General features: G+C 44.4%; 1 protein-coding gene across 6 annotated transcripts in view; it reads left to right on the top strand.

Moving 5' to 3' along the window:
- ITPR2 (inositol 1,4,5-trisphosphate receptor type 2) overlaps positions 1–20,186 on the top strand; it is a 370,362-nt gene that overhangs the window by 93,008 nt on the left and 257,168 nt on the right. For 4 of the 6 annotated variants that reach the window (XM_081023379.1, XM_081023378.1, XM_081023376.1 and 1 more), the window contains 10 exons: positions 2,978–3,132; positions 4,085–4,184; positions 4,273–4,433; positions 6,250–6,391; positions 8,786–8,947; positions 10,783–10,955; positions 11,218–11,337; positions 11,434–11,619; positions 13,363–13,614; positions 15,359–15,503. In XM_081023379.1, the coding sequence (XP_080879505.1) occupies positions 2,978–3,132; positions 4,085–4,184; positions 4,273–4,433; positions 6,250–6,391; positions 8,786–8,947; positions 10,783–10,955; positions 11,218–11,337; positions 11,434–11,619; positions 13,363–13,614; positions 15,359–15,503 (1,596 nt within the window). The remainder of the gene's footprint in view (positions 1–2,977; positions 3,133–4,084; positions 4,185–4,272; positions 4,434–6,249; positions 6,392–8,785; positions 8,948–10,782; positions 10,956–11,217; positions 11,338–11,433; positions 11,620–13,362; positions 13,615–15,358; positions 15,504–20,186) is intronic. The other 2 variants (XM_081023377.1, XM_081023381.1) reach the window with 2 other exon arrangements.

Here is a 20,186-nt window from a genome sequence, read left to right as displayed (position 1 = left end):
CTGCTGCTCCAGAGAAGCGGACACGGAGCAATCAATCCAAACTACAAGAAAGAAGATTCCACCTAAACATTAGGAAGAACTTCCTGACAGTAAGAGCTGTTCGACAGTGGAATTTGCTGCCAAGGAGTGTGGTGGAGTCTCCTTCTTTGGAGGTCTTGAAGCAGAGGCTTGACAACCATATGTCAGGAGTGCTCTGATGGTGTTTCCTGCTTGGCAGGGGGTTGGACTCGATGGCCCTTGTGGTCTCTTCCAACTCTATAATTCTATGATTCTATGATTCTATGATTCATGAGTTGGCTTAAAAAGAAATGCCACAATATGCTTTAATTCTATTAATGTTTGTTTTTTAGTTATTGTTCCCCCGTGTTTTTAGCTGCTCATATTTTATCAGTAAGCTGTCTTTAGACCCTGTCAGGGAAAAAGGTGGGATATAAATAAATATATAACAACAACATGACTCCAAAAATATATAGAGGGTGTTAGGCTGGTACAGTTCAAGAGGGAATTATGGACTTGGGAAGCCATGATAGCAGAGGTGCTAATCTGGATGTTGCTGGGCATCGTCCCATCATCTTTGACCATTGGCCATGCTGGCTGGTGCTGTTGATGTGAGAGACCCCCAAATAAGTGTGGTAATTATACTTTACAGAGTTGTGCAGAAGTTGTTTTTCACAGTTCTCTTTTTCCCATAGAAAAACCACACAAAGTTTAAAAATAACATATCACTTTACTTGCTGTGCTTGCTCTTGTCAGATTGAATATACAAGAGAGGCATGTAATACGTTACTAAAATATATTTACATGACTTTGTATCGGAGTGACTAATATTTACAGACTGGCTCTTAGGAGGCAGCCTCATAACACAACACACTTTCTGCTCTCACAGTTAAAACTCTAAGTTGATAACTGAACTATACAGTATACAGTATATATGACATCACAAGATTATATACTACAGCATTAACCCTTTGCATAATTTTTTGGATGCACCATTTCCACAATAAGCCACAGGTTATCATCATTGCATTATAGAGAGGGCCCTACTTCTGATCTCAGTATAGACCTGGCACAAAAGAGAATCAAGAAAGTCTGGGACTTTTTTTTTTACCTTTTAAGGCTATGAATTATTTTCATTACCCTATAGCAGGGGTCAGCAACCTTTCCCCCTCAGACCTTGTGGGGGGCCAGACTATATTTTGAAGAAAAAATAATGAACGAATTCCTATGCCCCACAAATAACCCAGAGATGCATTTTAAATAAAAGCACACACTGTGTTTAAATAAAAACACTGTGTTTAAGCTGGAGACATATTATCGTTAATTAAAGTAAATAAGTTAACCTGAAAGAATGCATTTCCTGACCCACTTTGTTTCACAAATTTTATTTTGTTTAATAAAACTTTTCTTGTTTGTTTGAGCATTTTCTGCCTGAGACTGTAATCACAAAGTTTTCCCTCACACAAGTCCCCCACATGATAGCCTGTGGTAAATTGTAAAACCTGGTGTAATTAGCATACAGAGAGAGGTGTGTGCTATATTTAATTGGGGGCAGTTAGTGGGGTGAGTCCACTGTTTGTGCAGACTTCAAAAGAGGAACGAGAGAGAGAGAGAGAGAGAGAGAGAGAGAGAGAGAGAGAGAGATTTGGCCCCTAAAGCTCTGTTAACGCTGTATGGGATTGCTGGTTTTGTAAGCCGCTGCTAAAGTTGTTTTAACACAGAGACACCAGATTATGCTTGATTTAGCAGATGTTTCTAGAACTCTGGTGGTTGTTAAATTTAATTTTAAGTTCAGTTAGTACTGCAGCTTAATGGTCTTCATGGAGGGAAATAACATTAGGACTGTAACTATGCTTTCAGAGGCAGCTTTTCCAAAGAATGAGCCTATAAAGTCTGGGGCACTCGTGCTTATGCAGAGAAACAGTGCAGGAGTGTACTGTTGCAGATTTCTGGTGGAGCAGAATAATCTTGAATGTCTCTCTAAGTTTAAAACAAAAGATCAATGCACGTAGAAAAGTAGTAAGATGAGCCTTGGGGTCCCTTCTAACCCTACGATTCTGTCATTCTAAGTAAAGAAAAATACTCGGTTAAAATTCTTCATCCAGACATGCTGTTTTTCTGTATGCAGGTAGCTTTGAGTTTATTAAAAAAAAAACTTGGGAGAGAATTTGAGTTTAGAATCCTCCTCCAGGACATATATACAGTCCCAAGAAAGGCTATACCACACCACATGATATTCATAGTCACAATACCTAGCTAGGACCTGTATTCACAGTAGTGGCTTCCTGGTTGAGCTTATGCCACATCTCAACAGCTAAATGTGCAGTGTAGGACTGTTATGTACTAGAACAAGAGGCAGGTAGTGTCCTAGAATGCAACAACCTGATTGGCCTGCAGGATGGTACTCATTGTGTAAATAATGTATGTAAAGCCTGAGGTTTTGGGGGGGGGGGGTTTGCTCACTGTTCCTATGAGCTGAAATAAAGAACATGAAATTACTACTCAACTGAGTATATTTCAAGGACTGATATAAATGGAGCACATATCATGGACAAGCTGTTTTGCAAAGTTGACTGCCCTTGTTGGTGGGGACAAAAAAACACAGCCTTTCCTGATGCTCGATGCCTCCTGTCTGTCCTTTGTCTTTTATCTTTGTACTCCTTTATAGCAAGTGCTTTGATGCTGTATTCCTCTGCCAAACACCCAGCAGCCCTGACGGAACTCACATTGAGCAATAACATGTTCTGTCATAGGGACTTTTTGTTGGCCTCTGACCTATTTGTGTGAAAAGGCAGCTTGCATCCCAGCATCCTTGAGGCAGGTTGGTCCTTCTGTTTTGAATATGAGAAAAGAAGCTAGTAACCCTACAATTTCACTCTAGTAACCCTACCCTCTTCACCTTGCAAAGAAAAAATATATTATTCTTGCAGAACTAACAATAGGATGCTGTGTAAACCAAAGTGTCCTTGTTCTTCATCAGCAGAGAGACAGTGAACTTCTCATTTCAAAGAAGAAACGACATGCTGGGGAAAAAATTATGTATACGCTGGTGTCTGTGCCACATGGAAATGATATTGCCTCTCTTTTTGAACTGGATGCTACCACCCTTCAGCGAGCTGACTGCCTGGTTCCAAGGTAGTGTTGCATGTGTATCTGTGGGCTTGTCAGCTGAAAAGTCAGCAGTTCAAATCTGCATGATGGGGTGAGCTTCTGTTGCTCTTTCCAGCTTCTGCCAACCTAGCAGTTCAAAAACACACCAGTGCAAGTAGATAAATCATGTTTCTGTGCACTTTGGCACTCATTACTATGTCCCATTGTGCCAGAAGTGGTTTAGTCCTGCTGGCCACATGACCTGGAAAGCTATCTGTGGACAAACATTGGCTCCCTTGGCCTGAAAAGGGGGATGAGCGCCACAACCCCATAGTCGTCTTTGACTGGACTTAACCGTCCAGGGGTGCTTTACATATATGTGTGTGTGTGTGTGTGTGTGTGTGTACATGTACGTGTACCCAGTGCTTTTTTTGGGGGGGGGGGAAGGTGCCGGAACTCATGATGAAGTGTGGAGGAGGAGAGAGCCTGTGCCGGTCTATAATAGGGGGGCATTGCAGCAACCCAATTTCAGGGGGTTATTTTAAGCTTGGAAGAAAGGTCAGGTAGTGCTTGGGAGAGAGGCAGAGGTTGCCTTCCATGTACCTGCTTAGCCGGTGTCTCCAGCCTCTCTCTCTCTCTGGGGGTGAGTGATTATGTGCGTGAAGACTGCAAAGCCATATGACCCTGCAGAACAATAGTGCTTCCTAAGGGAGCATGCTAGGCTAGCCTTCCACCACCTCCTTCCTTTACTTGCCTCTTTGTGATGGAGGTAGCTGGTGCTGGCTAGGAAATCAGGGGAAGAAGAGGGGTAGGCTAGTGCTCCACATTTCCTTCTTCCTTCCTCTTGTTAATCTGAGCATAAAGCCTCCAACCACAGGTGGAGACCAGGGCTGGACCCATTGTCAGCTGATTCCTTCCCAGTGGATTTGAAAACAACATTTGATGCTCCAATGATTTTACATTTATTCCTTGAGAGCTGTTGTTTTACTTTGTTTAGAAATTCTTATGTGCGACTGAGACACCTGTGCACCAACACATGGGTCACCAGTACCAGTATCCCAATAGACAAAGACGAAGAAAGGCCTGTGATGTTAAAGGTAAATACCAACAGTCAACATAACTTAAGCAAAGAAAGCTGCTTTCTCACGTTAAATTTTGGTTGTTCTTCCTCTGCCAATATTACAGATTGGGACCTGCCAAACGAAAGAAGACAAGGAAGCATTTGCTATTGTGTCTGTTCCTCTGTCTGAGGTTAGAGATTTGGATTTTGCTAATGATGCCAACAAGGTTTTAGCATCCACAGTTAAAAAGTTGGAGAATGGCTCTGTAACTCAAAATGAAAGGAGGTCAGTGATCCTTTCTTACCTTTTGCCTCCCTCCCTGACCTAAAGATACCAAGCAAATGCTTACAGCTAATACAGGCTTTCACAAGAGACTACTAAACCAGATGTTGGAAATAATTGATCAGTTCAGCATTATTATGCTACAGCAGCTATGAGGCATCTGTGGCCCTCCAAGTGTTGCTGGAGTCATAAGATCACAGAATTATAGAGTTGGAAGGGACACCAAGGGTCATCTAGTCCAACCCCTGCACTGCAGAAATCCTGCTTACAGCTGTCCCTGAGTGGGCTCCAACCACCAACCTTCTGGTTAACAGTCTGATGCATTAACCCATTGCAGCATAGGAGAATGCCATTACCTCCAGACCACATGGCCCAATGGGCAGGAAAGAGAAGAGTTGCAGCCCAACAATATATGGAGGGCCACAGATTCCCCATCCCTGTGCTCTTTCAGCCCTGGAGCCTATTTATGCTTTCAAAAATGTGTATGTATTGAACACAAGGAGGATTAGGGAAAGTGTATCAACCCCATGCCCCACTTTCAGGCTCAAAAGACTTCTGTGCATTGACTTCCTTATGTGCATACAATGTGTCAATTCTGTATTCCCTTGGCTTCTGATAGTGCAAGAGTTGTGGAAAATTGTGTTTTTCTTAGGTGTGAAGGTCTGCAGATTTGTGGAGTCAGAGGATTGTATGTAATGCTGCAACAATGGGTTTCCTGTCCTCCCCTTGCATGTCCCTCAGATCTGCTCCAGAGGGCCTCTCAAACCTTAGAGCTGATTTTGAGGGTGTGTGGCTGGTGGGGTAGGGTTTGAGGGGACAGGAGAGGAAGAAGTAATTCTGCTATCTGCAAAAAAAAAAAAAAAAGTCTGCTGGTGAACCAGCATGCTAGAGACAACCCCATATATTTTTGTCAGTAATAATTATAACAAACAAGGAAAATGCCTGTCACAAGGGGGATGTTTGTGGAGGTTGTGGTTATGTGAAAAATATCATTATTCATTATTATCTATATTATCTACATCATTATCCTTTTATATATAAAAGGCAGGTGTCTTGTCGTCTGGGCAGCCCAGGACCTCTAGACACACTGCCCAAGCTTGTGCCCCAGGGAGGTCACTGCTAACACAACGGTTTGACTTCATCCCCAGAGGCACACTCCATTGTGTTTTGAGACAGATGGATGCCAACAATCTATACCTATTTGAGTTATCTTGTGCTTCTGTAGCCCAAACCTCACTACTGCGGGACAAGAGAAAAGTATTAGCAAATCCCAAGTACAAAAAAACTGCAGGGGGCAAAAAACTGAAATTGTGTGTGAAACTGTGTGTGTCAAAACAGTTCCATAATAATTGAATGGCATGGAAATTTGAAATGGGTGGGAGTCAGGAATAGAATAGTGTGGCTAGAACAAGGAGATTCGGACAACGCCCATACACCCGTTAGAAAGAACCATTTCATTGTCTTGATAGGTCACTTCTTACATTATACAGAGAAGCTGTTTGCTGTTGTCGTTGGGGACTTAAGAGAAAGTTGCCCATAGATACCAATGTAGAAATGAAATAAGTTGATGTTACTGAGCCCCACTCCCACCCGCAGCATCCAGAAACCAATGGGAAAAACGGAGATAAAATATTTATCAAAACAGCCCAATGTGGACTGAACATGATGCAAGGGTGCAGAATGATGACTGACTGCTGGGAGTTTGGGGTGGCGGGAAAGGAAAGAGTGGTTGAAACCCTGAACAGAAACACTCCACGCTGTAACATTTTGTTACAGAGCTACACTTGTTCACTGTATTGTACTTCTTCAAACAACATAGGTTTGTAACCAAGCTGTTGGAAGATCTCATTTTCTTTGTTGCTGATGTGCACAATAATGGCCAGGAAGTGTTGGATGTGATGGTCATTAAGCCCAACCGAGAGAGGCAAAAATTAATGAGGGAACAAAATATATTGGCACAGGTATGTAATTGATAGAAATATTTAATATGGAACGTATTCTTCAAAGATACAGTGGCCTTGTTTGCATATCACTTCAAGGTGTGTGGGGGGGACTGACCCCTTTAGTCAGTGTTTCCCAGACTTTTTAAACCCAATGTCCCCTTTTAGGTAACATAAAAATCTCTTCAAACCTGCCTCTCCTAATTATTTTATTTGCATTTTCAAAATGATTGAAATTAAATGATTGAATATTAATTATAAATAATATTTTGGGGCTTAATAATAAAAATCAATCAAAGTACTTATAACTTTTTAAAAAACAGTTATTCTAATTTCCAAAAAGCTGCACAAAATTATAAATTTCAAAAAAATGCTTTTATTATTATTAATATCAACATTGATTCTGCATGTTTGTCACAAGCTTTTGGATTCTGGGCACCGTGGAAGACAGAGTACATCTTGTTTCACTTTCAGCGTCAGCCTGCTGCGCTGCTTTGTTTCAATATCTAAAAGAACAGAAAAACCATCTTCACAAAGGCATGTGGATGAAAATGTCACAATGATGTGCAGAGCCTGCTCTTCTGTTTTGGGATATACAGGGAAATATTTCAACCAATTTTTTCCTGAAGGGAATTGTTTGAAATCATCTTTGGCAGCTGAATCACACTTGCATTCCAAAAAGTCCTTCTGGAGATGCTCTGACAAGGACTGAACATAAGTGATAAAATCGTTTTCACAGTGTGTTCTGCAGTCAGCTCAGTTTCCATTGCCTGAATATTTTTTATTGTCTGCAGAATCAAGCTGCCAAGCAGTGAAGCTTTTTCAGAGGGTTTCTAGGTGGTCTGTTTCAGACTCAATGCAGGCATAAGATTGGCCTGGTCTGTAATCTGCAAAGAGGTGGATGAGTTTGGTGAGCAAAGCCAGCAGGGATTAATAAATTGGTAGAATTCTCTGGATTGGCTCACTAACTAGATCACTTATGCCTTTCATACTCAGCTGTAGTTCTCTCTCCAGCTCTCGTGTTTGTGGGGAAAATGGTGAATGTTGTTCTCATTCAAGAAAGCAAGAGTAAAAACAAATAGTTTTCACTGGTGAAATATTTGGCAAGCATTGTGATCAAAAGTAAATGCAGGCCTGCTTGTCTGTGGAAACAAGAACCTTCTGTCTTTATATCCAGTATAATATGCCACCATTGACTAACTGGGACCCATGACCAGCTGTTATGTATTGGCTGCGCAGAAGGAACACAGGGTGTGAGATAGGCCTAAGCGACAAAAACAGGAGTACTTAAAGGGTATTTACAAGGATGCAAGTGTTACCTGCCCAAAGGTGAAGATGAAGTAGAGGAGGATCTGTCTCAAAAGAAGGTGTTTTAATATGGTTTGGGTAATTTACATACAGACACTGAGCTCATCTAATTTATATGCATACCATCCCTGATATTATCTGTCATTTAAGTGCTTAATAAACACATGCACCCAACACATCCAGTTTTCTGTCCATTTTTCCAGCTGCACAATTCCATCCCCACATAGCACACTGAAAAAAACCTCAGCCTTAAATCAAGGATAGCAGTAGTGTATGGTATGTTCAAAGTTCTAAAAATTAGTGGAAATGAGTAGTATAAATCAACATGTGAGTGATTAACCACACAGTGCATGACGAACTGCTGCGCTCTGTATATTGCATGTCACACCACTTAAGAGATAATGTTGAACTTCTTTGCACTCGTGATGACATGCAGATCATGCTGCATGTGATCTTCTCATCCTCTGAACATAACATTTCAGACTTGTATACTTTCATGTTGTTGAACTTTTGGTTAGATCACACTTTTTTTAATGGAAACACTCACACATACCCTGAAATGTTCAGATGCCCCCCCTTGTTGAGAAGTCAGTGTTCTAGATATTTCAGGACTCCATATTCCATCAGTCCCAGCCAGCATTGCCAATGATCAGGGATGATAGGAGTTGTAGTCCAGCAACATTTGCAGGGCCACGGGTTCCTCAGCTCACTGCAAACCACTGTTACTTTTAAACCATAGTTAAGCTTATCAGGCAGCATGCTGGTGCATAGGGTGAAAATCGTGACCACTTTCCTCCTGTCTTGCTCTTGTAGCTGCTGCACTGCTGGGAGCTAAGCTACAGTATTATTTAAAATAATTTAAACATGAGATGACCTGTTGGAGGATGAAGTGAACTCATAGTGAAAATTACATATAGAATGCCATGCAATTTTCATTGCTGAATTGATTCAACCTCAGTGGTGGGGCACATTTTATTTCCCCCTTGGCTCAAAATGCTTATATAATATATTGTTCACTGAATTCACCAAAATACCCTGTTTTTCTATCCCCACCATTAGTCATCACTTTGTTTTTGTATTTATGTGTCTATATGTGTATACAAACAGATATTTGGGATCTTGAAAGCTCCATTTAAAGACAAAGCGGGAGAAGGAGCCATACTGAGACTTGAAGATCTGGGCGACCAGAGATATGCCCCGTACAAATACATGTTGAGGCTTTGTTACAGAATCCTCCGGCATTCCCAGCAGGACTACAGGAAAAACCAGGTTTTTCTCTTGCCTTCTCATGTGGCTACATAATTGTATACAGTGGAATCCAGTGGAATGACTGCTGCAGGAGAGTAATGCCAACTTGATTTTATGGAACCAAAATTTCACTTTCAGTGTGACTGTGGATTAATTCCATTACTTTAACCAAGTGCAGCATAGTAGCATGAGGTGCTGTTGAGTTGGAATCTCTATGCTATGATTGGCTCCACCTGGAGTTAAACAGATGAAGGTGGGATTAATTCGCTGCTATCAACAGTCAGGCAGGGTGTTCCCAGGACATCCCCCTTAACCCATCTTGTTTGATAAACTGACTTTTCTGATTTTTAAAAAAAGATTGGTGCCATTTATTGGTTGATTTGTTGACTGTGTGTGGAATTTTTGAACTGATATGGTTGACTTCTTATCGCTTTTATTGTTTTGCTGGTTTCTTTCCATGAGGGCTCCAGGGAGCTATGCATGGCATAATAGAAATATTTAAATAAATAAAAGCAAGGAAAGGAGCAGAGTGGGGAGGTGATCTGACCATAGACTAGCAGAGGTACTTGCACTCTTCCAGAATAGCGCCATGCCTGCTTTACCTACTGGTCTGCAGTGGACTAGTGGACCCCCATCTTGATGAATCACCTGGGAACAAAAGTCTGTGAGAAGGAATCTTCCTGTCATAAGGAATATTCTAGTACTGATTGGTACATGGAGTATCTAAGCATTTGTGGGTCATACTAGGGCAAACTTTACAAGGAGAGTCAAGTAAACATCAAAGCTAAAAGTTGGCTGATCAGACAAAAGTATGCTGGTCAGGTTTTTGGGGATGTGAAGAAGCAACTTTTATTATCATGCTGATTAGCAGCTGTACTAACTCTAAATTGTCTTCTGGGCACAGTTCAAGGTACTGATTTGGATGTGTAAACCTTGTAATAGCTTAGGTCATACATACCTCAGATACACCTTCTTGCTGGTCCTGTGTATCAGCATGATAAGTATGTGAAGTGAGAGTGCCTTCTTCACTCTCTAGGTGTCAATTTTGAACCACTCTGGAATCCCAGCTATGAATCTATGGTGCCTCTGCAATACCTTGCCAGTCCAGTGGCACCCGGAGTGCACCGGGTGGAAGGCCACTGAATTCAAGAGAGGTGCCCTTTGTCAGGCCAGAAGGCTGGACCTTCAAGAGACTCTAGTTCTCCACAAAGGGGTGAAGCCTAGCAGAAGTGGAGGTAGAAGCTCAAAAGGCTCAAAAGTTCACTTCTGCAAGTTGCTCATCAGGTGCTCTCCATGTGATCTGCTTTGCTGCTTTGCTCCATAGGCTCTTCCATGGGACTAGAACAGCACATCAGCCAACATGGGCATCAGCCATGCTTGTTGGGATTGATGGGGGTTGTAGTCCAAAGCATCTGAAGGGCACCAAGTTGGGGACAGCTGTTACAGACCAACATTTTTGGTGGCTGCCTCACAGTTGTGGAGCAGCCCTTCTCTGAGCTCTGTGAAAGTCCAAACCTGAATCCAACTCCATAAGAACAAAACTTTCCTCTTGGGATATCTTTAATATAATCAGACTTGGAAAAGATTTGATTGATTTGAGTATTTTTGTTGTTGTTGACCTGTGTTTTAATGATTTTTAATGGCTTCTGTGCCTTGAGAAGGATCAAGATAGAAACAAAACTAAAATAGCTAAACACATATGGAGTATGCTTCTAGTAATCTAAAGAAAGGAACCATGGTCTCTCATCTACTTGCCTATCAAACTAAATATTGCTGGTCAAAAATGGGGTGTGGGTCATGTGTGGAACCTTCCATCTTTCAATCTGGTGACAGACTACCCTGGGATTTTCTTCCAGGAATACATTGCTAAGAACTTCTGCGTCATGCAGTCTCAGATCGGCTATGATATATTGGCAGAAGACACAATCACAGCTTTGCTGCACAACAACAGGAAGCTACTAGAGAAACATATCACAGCTAAAGAAATAGAGACGTTTGTAAATTTACTCAGGAGGAATCGAGAGCCAAGGTTTGAATTAGCCCACACCATTTCTTTGCTTTCTTTTAAAAATTTGTACACTGATCATCTTTTTATCTGTGTATCTGTGATCATGAACCTGTGTCCAGGAACAAATGATAGATTACATAAACTTTGCACTATATGTAATTTAAATTTGCATTCAGTATTTTACGGATAGCGTACTATTGATAATCATTGTGTTGTTTTTTTTCAATAAATTCCTGCAGTGTGACCCATCCCATTTTCTTGTTAATCTCCCCCTCACCTCAAGGTTCTTGGACTACCTGTCAGACTTGTGTGTTTCCAACACAACTGCAATCCCAGTCACTCAGGAACTTATTTGCAAATATATGCTGAGCCCAGGAAATGCTGATATTCTCATTCAGACCAAGTAAGTTAATTGACCTCTCAGTTTAATTATTTTACATTGTCTCACACAGTTTTAAAAAGATCATTAGTAGGTATAGTGTAAACTGTTTGTTTTAAGGTTGGTCTCAGTGCAAATGGACAACCCATTGGATTGCTCCACCCTCTCTGATGATCTGGACGAGGAAGAGGTTTGGCTGTACTGGATTGATAGCAACAAGGAACCTCATGGCAAAGCCATCAGGCATCTTGCCCAAGAAGCTAAGGAGGGCACCAAAGCTGATTTAGAAGTCCTCACTTATTACAGGTAAAGCAGCTTTCCAAAAAGGTGAATTATTTGTCCCACAGGACACAAGTTAATCCTTTCTGTTCCTTCTGTGTTCTCTGGATTCATCAGTGTCCTCAGAGTTCATTGCCTGAATTCAACATGCACTACACAAATTTTGGAGGCCTGAGCTAAGCATTAATTCGGTAAGAATTTTCCCTTTGAGAAAAAATATACTGAACACACACCCATCTCCAGCATGGTTCCACCAGAAAGTGGGATAAACTTTGGAAAACAATGACTGAACAAAGCTGTGTTTATAAGGTACTGCAATGGTGTTTTGTGCAACGTGGTCCAAGGCTGAAAGCATACGCATTGCTGGGTATGGACTAAATTAATATTTTGGGTAAAAGACTACTATTGAGCTGTGAAAGATACTTCACTGGGGGTCAGATGAATGGCATGGGAACACCCACTAGCATTGTTGAAGCTACAAGAATGTGGATCTGATCAGTGCATGGCTAGGAGACTACAAAGAGCCCCGTGTAAGATACTCTGCTAATAGAAGAATGTAAAGTTATACCACCATCAAATTAAACCAAACTTGGTGTTGCTTCATTTCCCGGAGGGGAAATAACATCTGAACAAGCCCTGAGATGTTTAATGTACAATCTGCAGTTCATTGTACATTATGTACAATGTACAATCTGCAATGTACAATCTGCAGGTCTTCATTTAAACTAAAGTTGTTTCATTGAATTAAATTAAGACTGCAATTCGTGGCGCATTTACCAGGAAGAAAGCCCTCCCCACAACACACACACATTGGCTTCTGAGTAAAGTGCATAAGATTGACCGTATACTGTAAGTCAGGTGATTGATTTGTGGATTTTCAGCCTGTGTCCTTAACATTTTCATTAGGCATGGCTTATGGCAGGATACAAGGCTAGGTTGCAAAACTGCCATTAAATGTAAGAATTTCAATGTCGTTGAGGGATTTATTCAGAGCAGTGCTGTGTACACCATGCAGGGTTGGGCAGTGTCAGCATTTCAACATCGTGATGTATCACCAGCCAAACATTGCAATATGAAATGGAGGGGATGCAACACACACAGCAAGTTAGGAGGGGGGGGAAGGATGAGCTCTGTCTCCCTGCTTTGCGTCACTCACTAGCCACCATTCTCCTCGGGGCAGCTGATTTCCTAAGGAGCCAATTTCTCCGCCTCCTTCACCACACGCCTGATTCTCCCTGTTCATTCCTTCACCCCCCCACCCCAGTTTCAAGGCTCCTTCACCGCATGCCCAGTTCTCCCTGCTCCTTCCTTCGCACATACACCAGTGTCAAGCCTCCTTCACCCTGCACCCAATTCTCACTGCTTCTTCCTTTACACACACACACACACACACACACCCCGATTTCAAGCCTCCTTCACCTCATGCCCAATTGTCCCTGTTCCTCCTGCCCCCTCCCCAATCTCAGGCCCAGCTGGGGCCACTTGTTCCTGCATGCTGGAGGCGGAGGACTCAGGAGCAGTGGTGGTTTCACTCATGGTATACCACCGGGTGAAGCTGCCATCGTGTCCTGGGTGATGTATTGATACATTGCCCAGGCCTAACACCATGTAATGTGGATTGTATTTTATACCTGAGTGAGAGTCTAACAGCCATAGTCCAGTAAAAGACTCATGTGTTGGTTGAGTTTATGTAATATTCCTCAGATGTTTAGATTGGTACCTTAACAAACACAGAAATAGAAATGACATTATTTTATTATCTTTTCTAAGGTACCAGTTGAACCTCTTTGCAAGAATGTGTCTGGATCGCCAGTATTTGGCTATAAACCAGATTTCCACACAGCTGTCGGTGGATCTGATCCTGCGCTGCATGTCAGATGAGAGCCTGCCTTACGACCTGCGAGCCTCCTTCTGCCGTCTCATGCTGCATATGCATGTGGACAGAGATCCTCAGGAGATAGTGGTGCCTGTGAAGTATGCCAGGCTATGGACTGAAATCCCTACCAAGATCACTATCCACGAGTGAGTTCTCTGTTGAAACCAACAAAATGGAACATTCACTGATTGGTGGCAGATTCATTTGTAGTAGTAGTAGTCATCATCATCATCATCATCATAGATGGCATAATGGACACAGTCCTAGTTGGTTTTAAGAGATGATTTGACAAATTCATGTAGGATAGGCTTCCTGGTTTGATAGCTAAATGGGACCTCCATGTTCAGAGGCAGTATACAGTCTTCTGAAGACAAATAAGACAAGGCCATTGCCTGCTTCTGAGCATACCAGAAGTGGCTTGCTTCTGTGGGATGGGGCTATAATGCTAGCTTCCTGGCAGTGCCTCTTACTGGAAGGGAGAGGAACAAGGTGGCAGGGAGCTTGGCATGGTACAAGTGCATTGTCTAGAGCAGTGGATTAGCTCCACTGGTGCACCCGAACATGCCCCTCCCCATCTTGGCAGGAAGCTAATCTTGCAACTCTGCCTCACTGGGTGAGATACTTCTGCAGCACACAGAAGCACCTTGGCAGGCTACTCTGGTTTAAATTATTTTAATGGATCCTGGGTCTAAATGGATTCTGGTTCTGATGCAGCAGGGTTCTTCTTACGTTCTTATGAAGCAATTATTATTATAGTTATTTACTTCATATCCTGCTGTTTTCCCAGACTGGAACTTAAGGCAGTATACAATATTTCTTATCATCTCTGAGAATAAAAACCTGAGAATTTTCATGCAGCATGAAAGTGAAAAGGTTTCTGTCCTGGGTGGGTAACACAATATAACATTTTAGTATTGACTTTTGTACCATGAAGATCCATAACAAGGGAAGAAGAAGAAGAAGAAGAAGAAGAAGAAGAAGAAGAAGAAGAAGAAGAAGATCACCATCGTAATCATCTAGTGACTACCTCATCCCGAAGAAAGCTTTTAAATTCATCTGCCACTCAAAAAATTACCAATACCACCCTTTTGTGGGGTATAGTTAACCCTAGGAAGAAGCTATTTGGCATAGCCTTATGCATTGCAACTGCTTCATATTAGAATTCATGTGCCTTAGATTACCGTTGCTGACAAGCTCCAAGTTTTGCATGTAATCACAAATGCTCTGCTGTGAGTTGCTGCCTGGGGTTCCACGCTGTGTGCGCACATAAAACGGCAACAAATGGGCATGACTAATACATGTTTATAAATGCATGCATTACGTTGGTGTCCAGAATAGGCTACAGGTTCCTGCTGTGTGTAGATATAAGCTTGGATTCTATATGTGAATCAAAAGAGCTTCCATTCATAGAAGGAGAGTTGTGCTCATGGAAGGGTCCTTGTTTTGAGGTAGAGGTTTCTGTTGTTGTTTTGGAGGAGCCTTGCATATTTATATATTTTCAGGATGGACCTTTGAGTTTGTGGAGTAGATTTCTAGAGTATATCATCAGCCGCTTAACAAAATGTACAGTCCAGCTTAATTTTGTTTTATTTATTATTTATCCCACCTTTTAATATAGACTCTGGATGTCTTACAATAAAAACAAATTAATTAGTAATTGAAAGCAGTATAAAACTTACAAATAGTAATAATTAATGGTGAGGTCAACACTGATTCTCATGATGCCAACTCCTCTTTAACTTTCTTGGGGATTTGTGACAAGCTCTTGGGAGATGTCAACAACCTATCAAACATTTGTGCTTGTGAGGCACCAAAAATTATTTATTAAACCTTTACTCCCTCCTGCTGTTTCCCGCTTATTTAGCTTTTGCTCATGGTCTTGCTTTGTAGGTATGACTCTTTCACAGATTCCTCACGAAATGACATGAAGAGGAAATTTGCTTTGACGATGGAATTTGTAGAGGAGTACTTGAAAGAAGTTGTGAACCAACCCTTTCCTTTTGGAGACAAACAGAAGAACAAGCTAACTTTTGAGGTATTTTTCTGTTATCCTTGCCAGTACTGAGTGCTTTTCAAATTTAAAAAAGAGCAAAGGGGAGCAGTGGCAGAATATCAGCTGATTTACCATCATTCTCTGCTTCCTACCTCACCATTGCACCTCCCACTTGAGGTCTTGCTGATTCTGAATTTACCAAACCAAGTATGGTGTGGGGAAGGTTATTAAGAATACCTAACAACCTGTAGGCAATGTTTGTTGAAATTTCTGAAGCCAGAGGGTGGGTTCAGTACGATTTTAATGGATAGAACAGTTGATCCTGTTAAGGCCCTAGTTTCACTATGGAATGGTGAGACTTGCAGAGCCATTGATATGATCGCTCCAGCACTGTGGGGTCCATTTTGCTGCTTGGTACACCTAGAGGTGCAGTCATTGAGGTGGCCTGGGAAAGGGTTGGTGCATAAGTGGCGTAAAATGTGCTTAGGAGTCAACCAAGCACATGCTTGGGCTCATAATTGGGCCTATCATGTGGCGGTGAGGGCAGCAAAGAGATCCTACTTTACTGCCTCCATTGTGTCCTTGGAGAGCTGTCCAGCAGAGCTGTTCTGTGTGGCTGTAGGATGGTTAATCTTGATGAAGGGGCAGATCTCTGGAGCACATGGTAACTAGCTGTCACTGGCTAAACACTCTGAGAATAAAGTTGCTGCTATTGTGACTAGGGTTGCCACCAGTTATGAAAAAATAAAATTGGCATTAATGTTTCCTCCTTTGTGCACTCACCCTAACTTGCTTGTCTCACACAGGCCAGCTTGCTAGACACCTTGGAGGTTTAGCCTGCCCTCCCAAGCTGGCTGATTGACACGCCAATCTGGCCAATAGAGCTTGCCAGTCAGCAGGCTCTTCTGGGTTGGGTTTGGTTGGGTTTCCAAGGGCTCTAAGACAATGTTTCCCAAACTTGGGTCTCTAGCTGTTTTCAGACTACAATTCCCATCATCCCTGACCACTGGTCTTACTAGCTAGGGAGGATGGGAAGTGTAATCCAAAGACAGCTAGAGACCCAAGAAACACTGCCTAAGAGGACGGGTGAAACATTTCCTGGAGCAGCAACCTCAGCCACTTCAAACCTAAGAATTTGTTGCTATCTTTTCTCCACTTTCTTATTTTTTTCTTTTTTAGCTGGGTTTCTACATTTATCTTACTTCTGATAGGCAGAAATTCAGCGGGTGGGGAGGATTTCCTTTCAGTATCATTGGAATGTTTGTAGTTACTGATAGCTTTCATTTGTAATTGTCAGGGGTTCAGGAGCAGAGGCAAGGGCAAGGGAGGAAACAGAGAGCGAGGGGGAGGAGGCAGAAGAAAAGATGAGTGATGACGACGACCCGAGATCTCCGAGTCTTTCCAGTGAATCAGAAGATTCACAGAAAGGAGCACCAGTGGCCAGGGCAAGGGGGGAGCCTAGGGGGACACCCCAGGAAGATAGAGCCAGAGGGGACTCAGAGGGGAGCAGTTGGAAATCGGGACCAGCGTCACCGCCAGAGAGCAGGGAAGAGGAAGGGCGCCAGGGATCAAGCGCTGGCAGCTCACAACAGGGGGGAGGGCACGAGTCAGGAGTGGCCACACCTCCATCGGGGAGCGAAGAAACGGTCAGACGGAAGGTGGAAGGTTGGGCGCGCGCGCCAAGTTCAAATGCACAGGAAGGTGGCGCAGTAGGCAGCCCGGAAAGGGAGCCAGGTCCTAAAGCCCGCCGAAAGGAGGGAGAAGAGTCAGGGGGGTCAGCGTCAGCGTCAGAGGAATCCCGGAAGGAAGAGACCCCGGGGGGCAGAGGGACCCAGAGAAGAACAGTCAGGCGGAAAAGGTGGAGCAAGGCTAGGATATTAAGTTGGTGTACAAGGGGCGGAGACTCAGATGGAGCTTCGCCGATCTAACCATTAGACGTAGGGTTGCACGCAGCAGCTTGAGAATGGAAACTGTAACTCAATAAAGACTTTTATTTAATGATCGCTGGCTAGCGTGATCCTCTGTGAGCTAGGATCTGGAAGCAACTCTGACAGTAAGCTCCATCTCTGAAATTGTGGGCATCTACAGCCTCGCGGAGAGGAGAGAAAGCGGGTGCCTACTAGCGAGCTCACGAACGGCAGACAACATGACGGCCGAACAGCAGATAGCGGAACTCAGAGAAGCAGTGTCGCGACTGAATGCCGAGGCTCTTGCATCCAGGAAGAGAGAGGAGGACGCAGCTGCCGCCTACAGGGATCTCCAGGTCAGGTTGGAAGTGCTTACGAAGCAAGGGCAACTGACACCCAAACCGGAGGGGATTGGGTTGGGGAGACGAACAGGCGGTCTGGTCTCTCACTTCGATGGGAATTTGCAACAGTACCCCAACTTTAGAGCAGATGTAATGTGTGCACTGCAACTGCTGAACAAAGACTTTAGAGATGAGCAAGAGAAGGTGGGATTCATCATGTCCCATTTGCATGGAGATGCTAAAGCATGGCTGCGCAATTTGTGGAGAGATAAGGATCCGGCGCTCCAAAATGCGGATGCCTTTATTAAAGCGATGGATGGGTGCTTTTTATCAAGCATTGACGTGGATCTTGCTCGGCAGCAGATACATGGACTGAAGCAAGGGAGGGCCAGCGTAAGGCAGTACCATGCCCGCTTTTTCGCTTTGGTCAGTGCTCTGGAATGGGACAGAGATTCGGCTCCTGTAAGAGACCTGTTTTGGGAGGGATTGCACGGCTCGGTTAAAGATGAAATTGCGAGGGGGCAGAGACCCCGGACCACGCAGGAGATCGTTCAGAGGGCGCTGGCGGTGGGGGTGCGGCTGGAAGAACGTCCGTGGAGCAGTGGCGAAGGGCGTGGAGGGCGCGAACCAGCCAGGGGCTCCTCCTTCCTTCCCAGAGAAGCAGCGCGTGCGCAATCCACGCCTCCGCCAGGAGGAGGAGCGGAACCTATGGAGGTTGGAGGTGCAAGGGCTCAGTCAGCAGCCAGAGCCCTAGCACCGGCAGCAGTGAAAGCGAAGCCTCCTAGAGGGAACAGGAAGTGTTACATCTGCGATGATCCACAGCATATGGCGAAAGAGTGTCCCCAGAGGCTCCACAAGCACACTGCAGCTTCAGCAATGGTAACTGCAGCAACGCAGCAAGGACAACCACAGCAGGGAAACGACGGAGTCTGGTTGGAGGAAGAGGCACTGGGGCCCAGCCAGACGTGTCAGTGAAGCAGTCCCCAGAGATTTTACAGCCCATGGACCCCCTCCCGCCCAAACCAGTAGTGAGGCTCACCGCGTCGCTCCAGCTGCCCAATGGAATCACCATGGACGTGCCAATCACCATTGACTCCGGAAGCAATGCGGACTTTATAGGGCAGGACTTTGTCGACCGGCACGCTATACAGTTGCTGCCTGCCACGCTGCCCCTGCAGGTTGTCACGGTGGATGGCAGGGAGCTGCTAGGGGGGCAAGTGGTGAAGCAGACGCCACCAATGGTGATGCGACTTGGGAATCACAGGGAAATCATCAGCTTCAATGTCACTCAACTATCGGACACGCCCATTGTATTGGGCATGAGTTGGCTGGACAAGCACAGCCCGACGCTGGCTTGGTACCAGAAGCAGCTGACCTTCGGCTCTTCCTTTTGCGCTGAACACTGCATCGTGCCCCGGCAGGAAGGAGAGGAAGAGGAGTCACAGCGGCAGCTAGGCACGCTGCAAGCGGTTCCCCACAAGTACGCAGAATTTTTGGAGGTTTTCTGCGAGAAGGAGGCAGACAGGCTACCCCCCCACAGACCATATGACTGCAAAATTGACCTGCTGCCGGGGGCGGCGCTGCCCAAAGGGAAGCTGTATTCCATGTCTGAGGACGAACTGCAGGAACTCAAAGAGTTCATAGATCATAATTTGGAGCGCGGTTTCATCCGAGAGTCCAAGGCAGCGGGGGGCAGTCCGGTATTCTTTGTTAAGAAGCGGGACACGCCCCAAAAAAGACTTGTAGTGGACTATCGCATCTTGAACAGTGTGACCAAGCCATCGGACTTCCCCATGCCCCGAATCGACGACCTCCTCGCAAAGGTACGGAAGGGCAGAGTGTTCACCAAGTTGGACCTGCGAGGGGCATACAACCTCATTCGCATGCGGGAAGGAGATGAGTGGAAGACAGCCATGTTCACGCCCCTGGGCACCTACGAATATAGAGTTATGCCTTTTGGATTGCAAAATGGCTCCCACGTTTTTCAAGCTTTCATGCATCACGTGTTGGCGGGGCTCCTCTACAAGACGTGCGTCTGTTTCTTGGATGACATCCTGATCTTTTCGGAATCGCAGCAGGAGCATGACAGACACGTCAAGGAAGTGCTGAGCAGGCTACAGCAACATAGGCTTTACGCCAAGCTGGAGAAGTGCCAATTCGACGTGACGGAGGTGGATTTCCTGGGCTACAAGTTGTCTGATAAAGGGCTCGCCATGGACAGCGCCAAGGTCCGAGCAGTGTTGGATTGGAAAAGCCCACGCAACCGGAAGGAGGTCCAACGGTTTGTCGGCTTCGCGAACTTCTATCGCAAGTTTATCAAAGGCTTTGCGATGCAGACAGCGGCCATCACGGACACGCTCAGCTCCAAGAAAAAGAAGTTCATCTGGACAGAGCAGGCGGAGCAGTCCTTTCAGGCACTCAAGCGTCTCTTCGCGTCGGAAGAGCAGCTGCTTCATGTCAACCCCAGCAGGCCGATG

This window comes from Podarcis pityusensis (genome assembly GCF_964106645.2).
Source record: "Podarcis pityusensis genome assembly, chromosome: 10".
Lineage (NCBI taxonomy): Eukaryota > Metazoa > Chordata > Lepidosauria > Squamata > Lacertidae > Podarcis > Podarcis pityusensis.
Note: the sequence above shows the minus strand (reverse complement) of the source record. Positions and strands in the feature narration are given on the sequence as shown.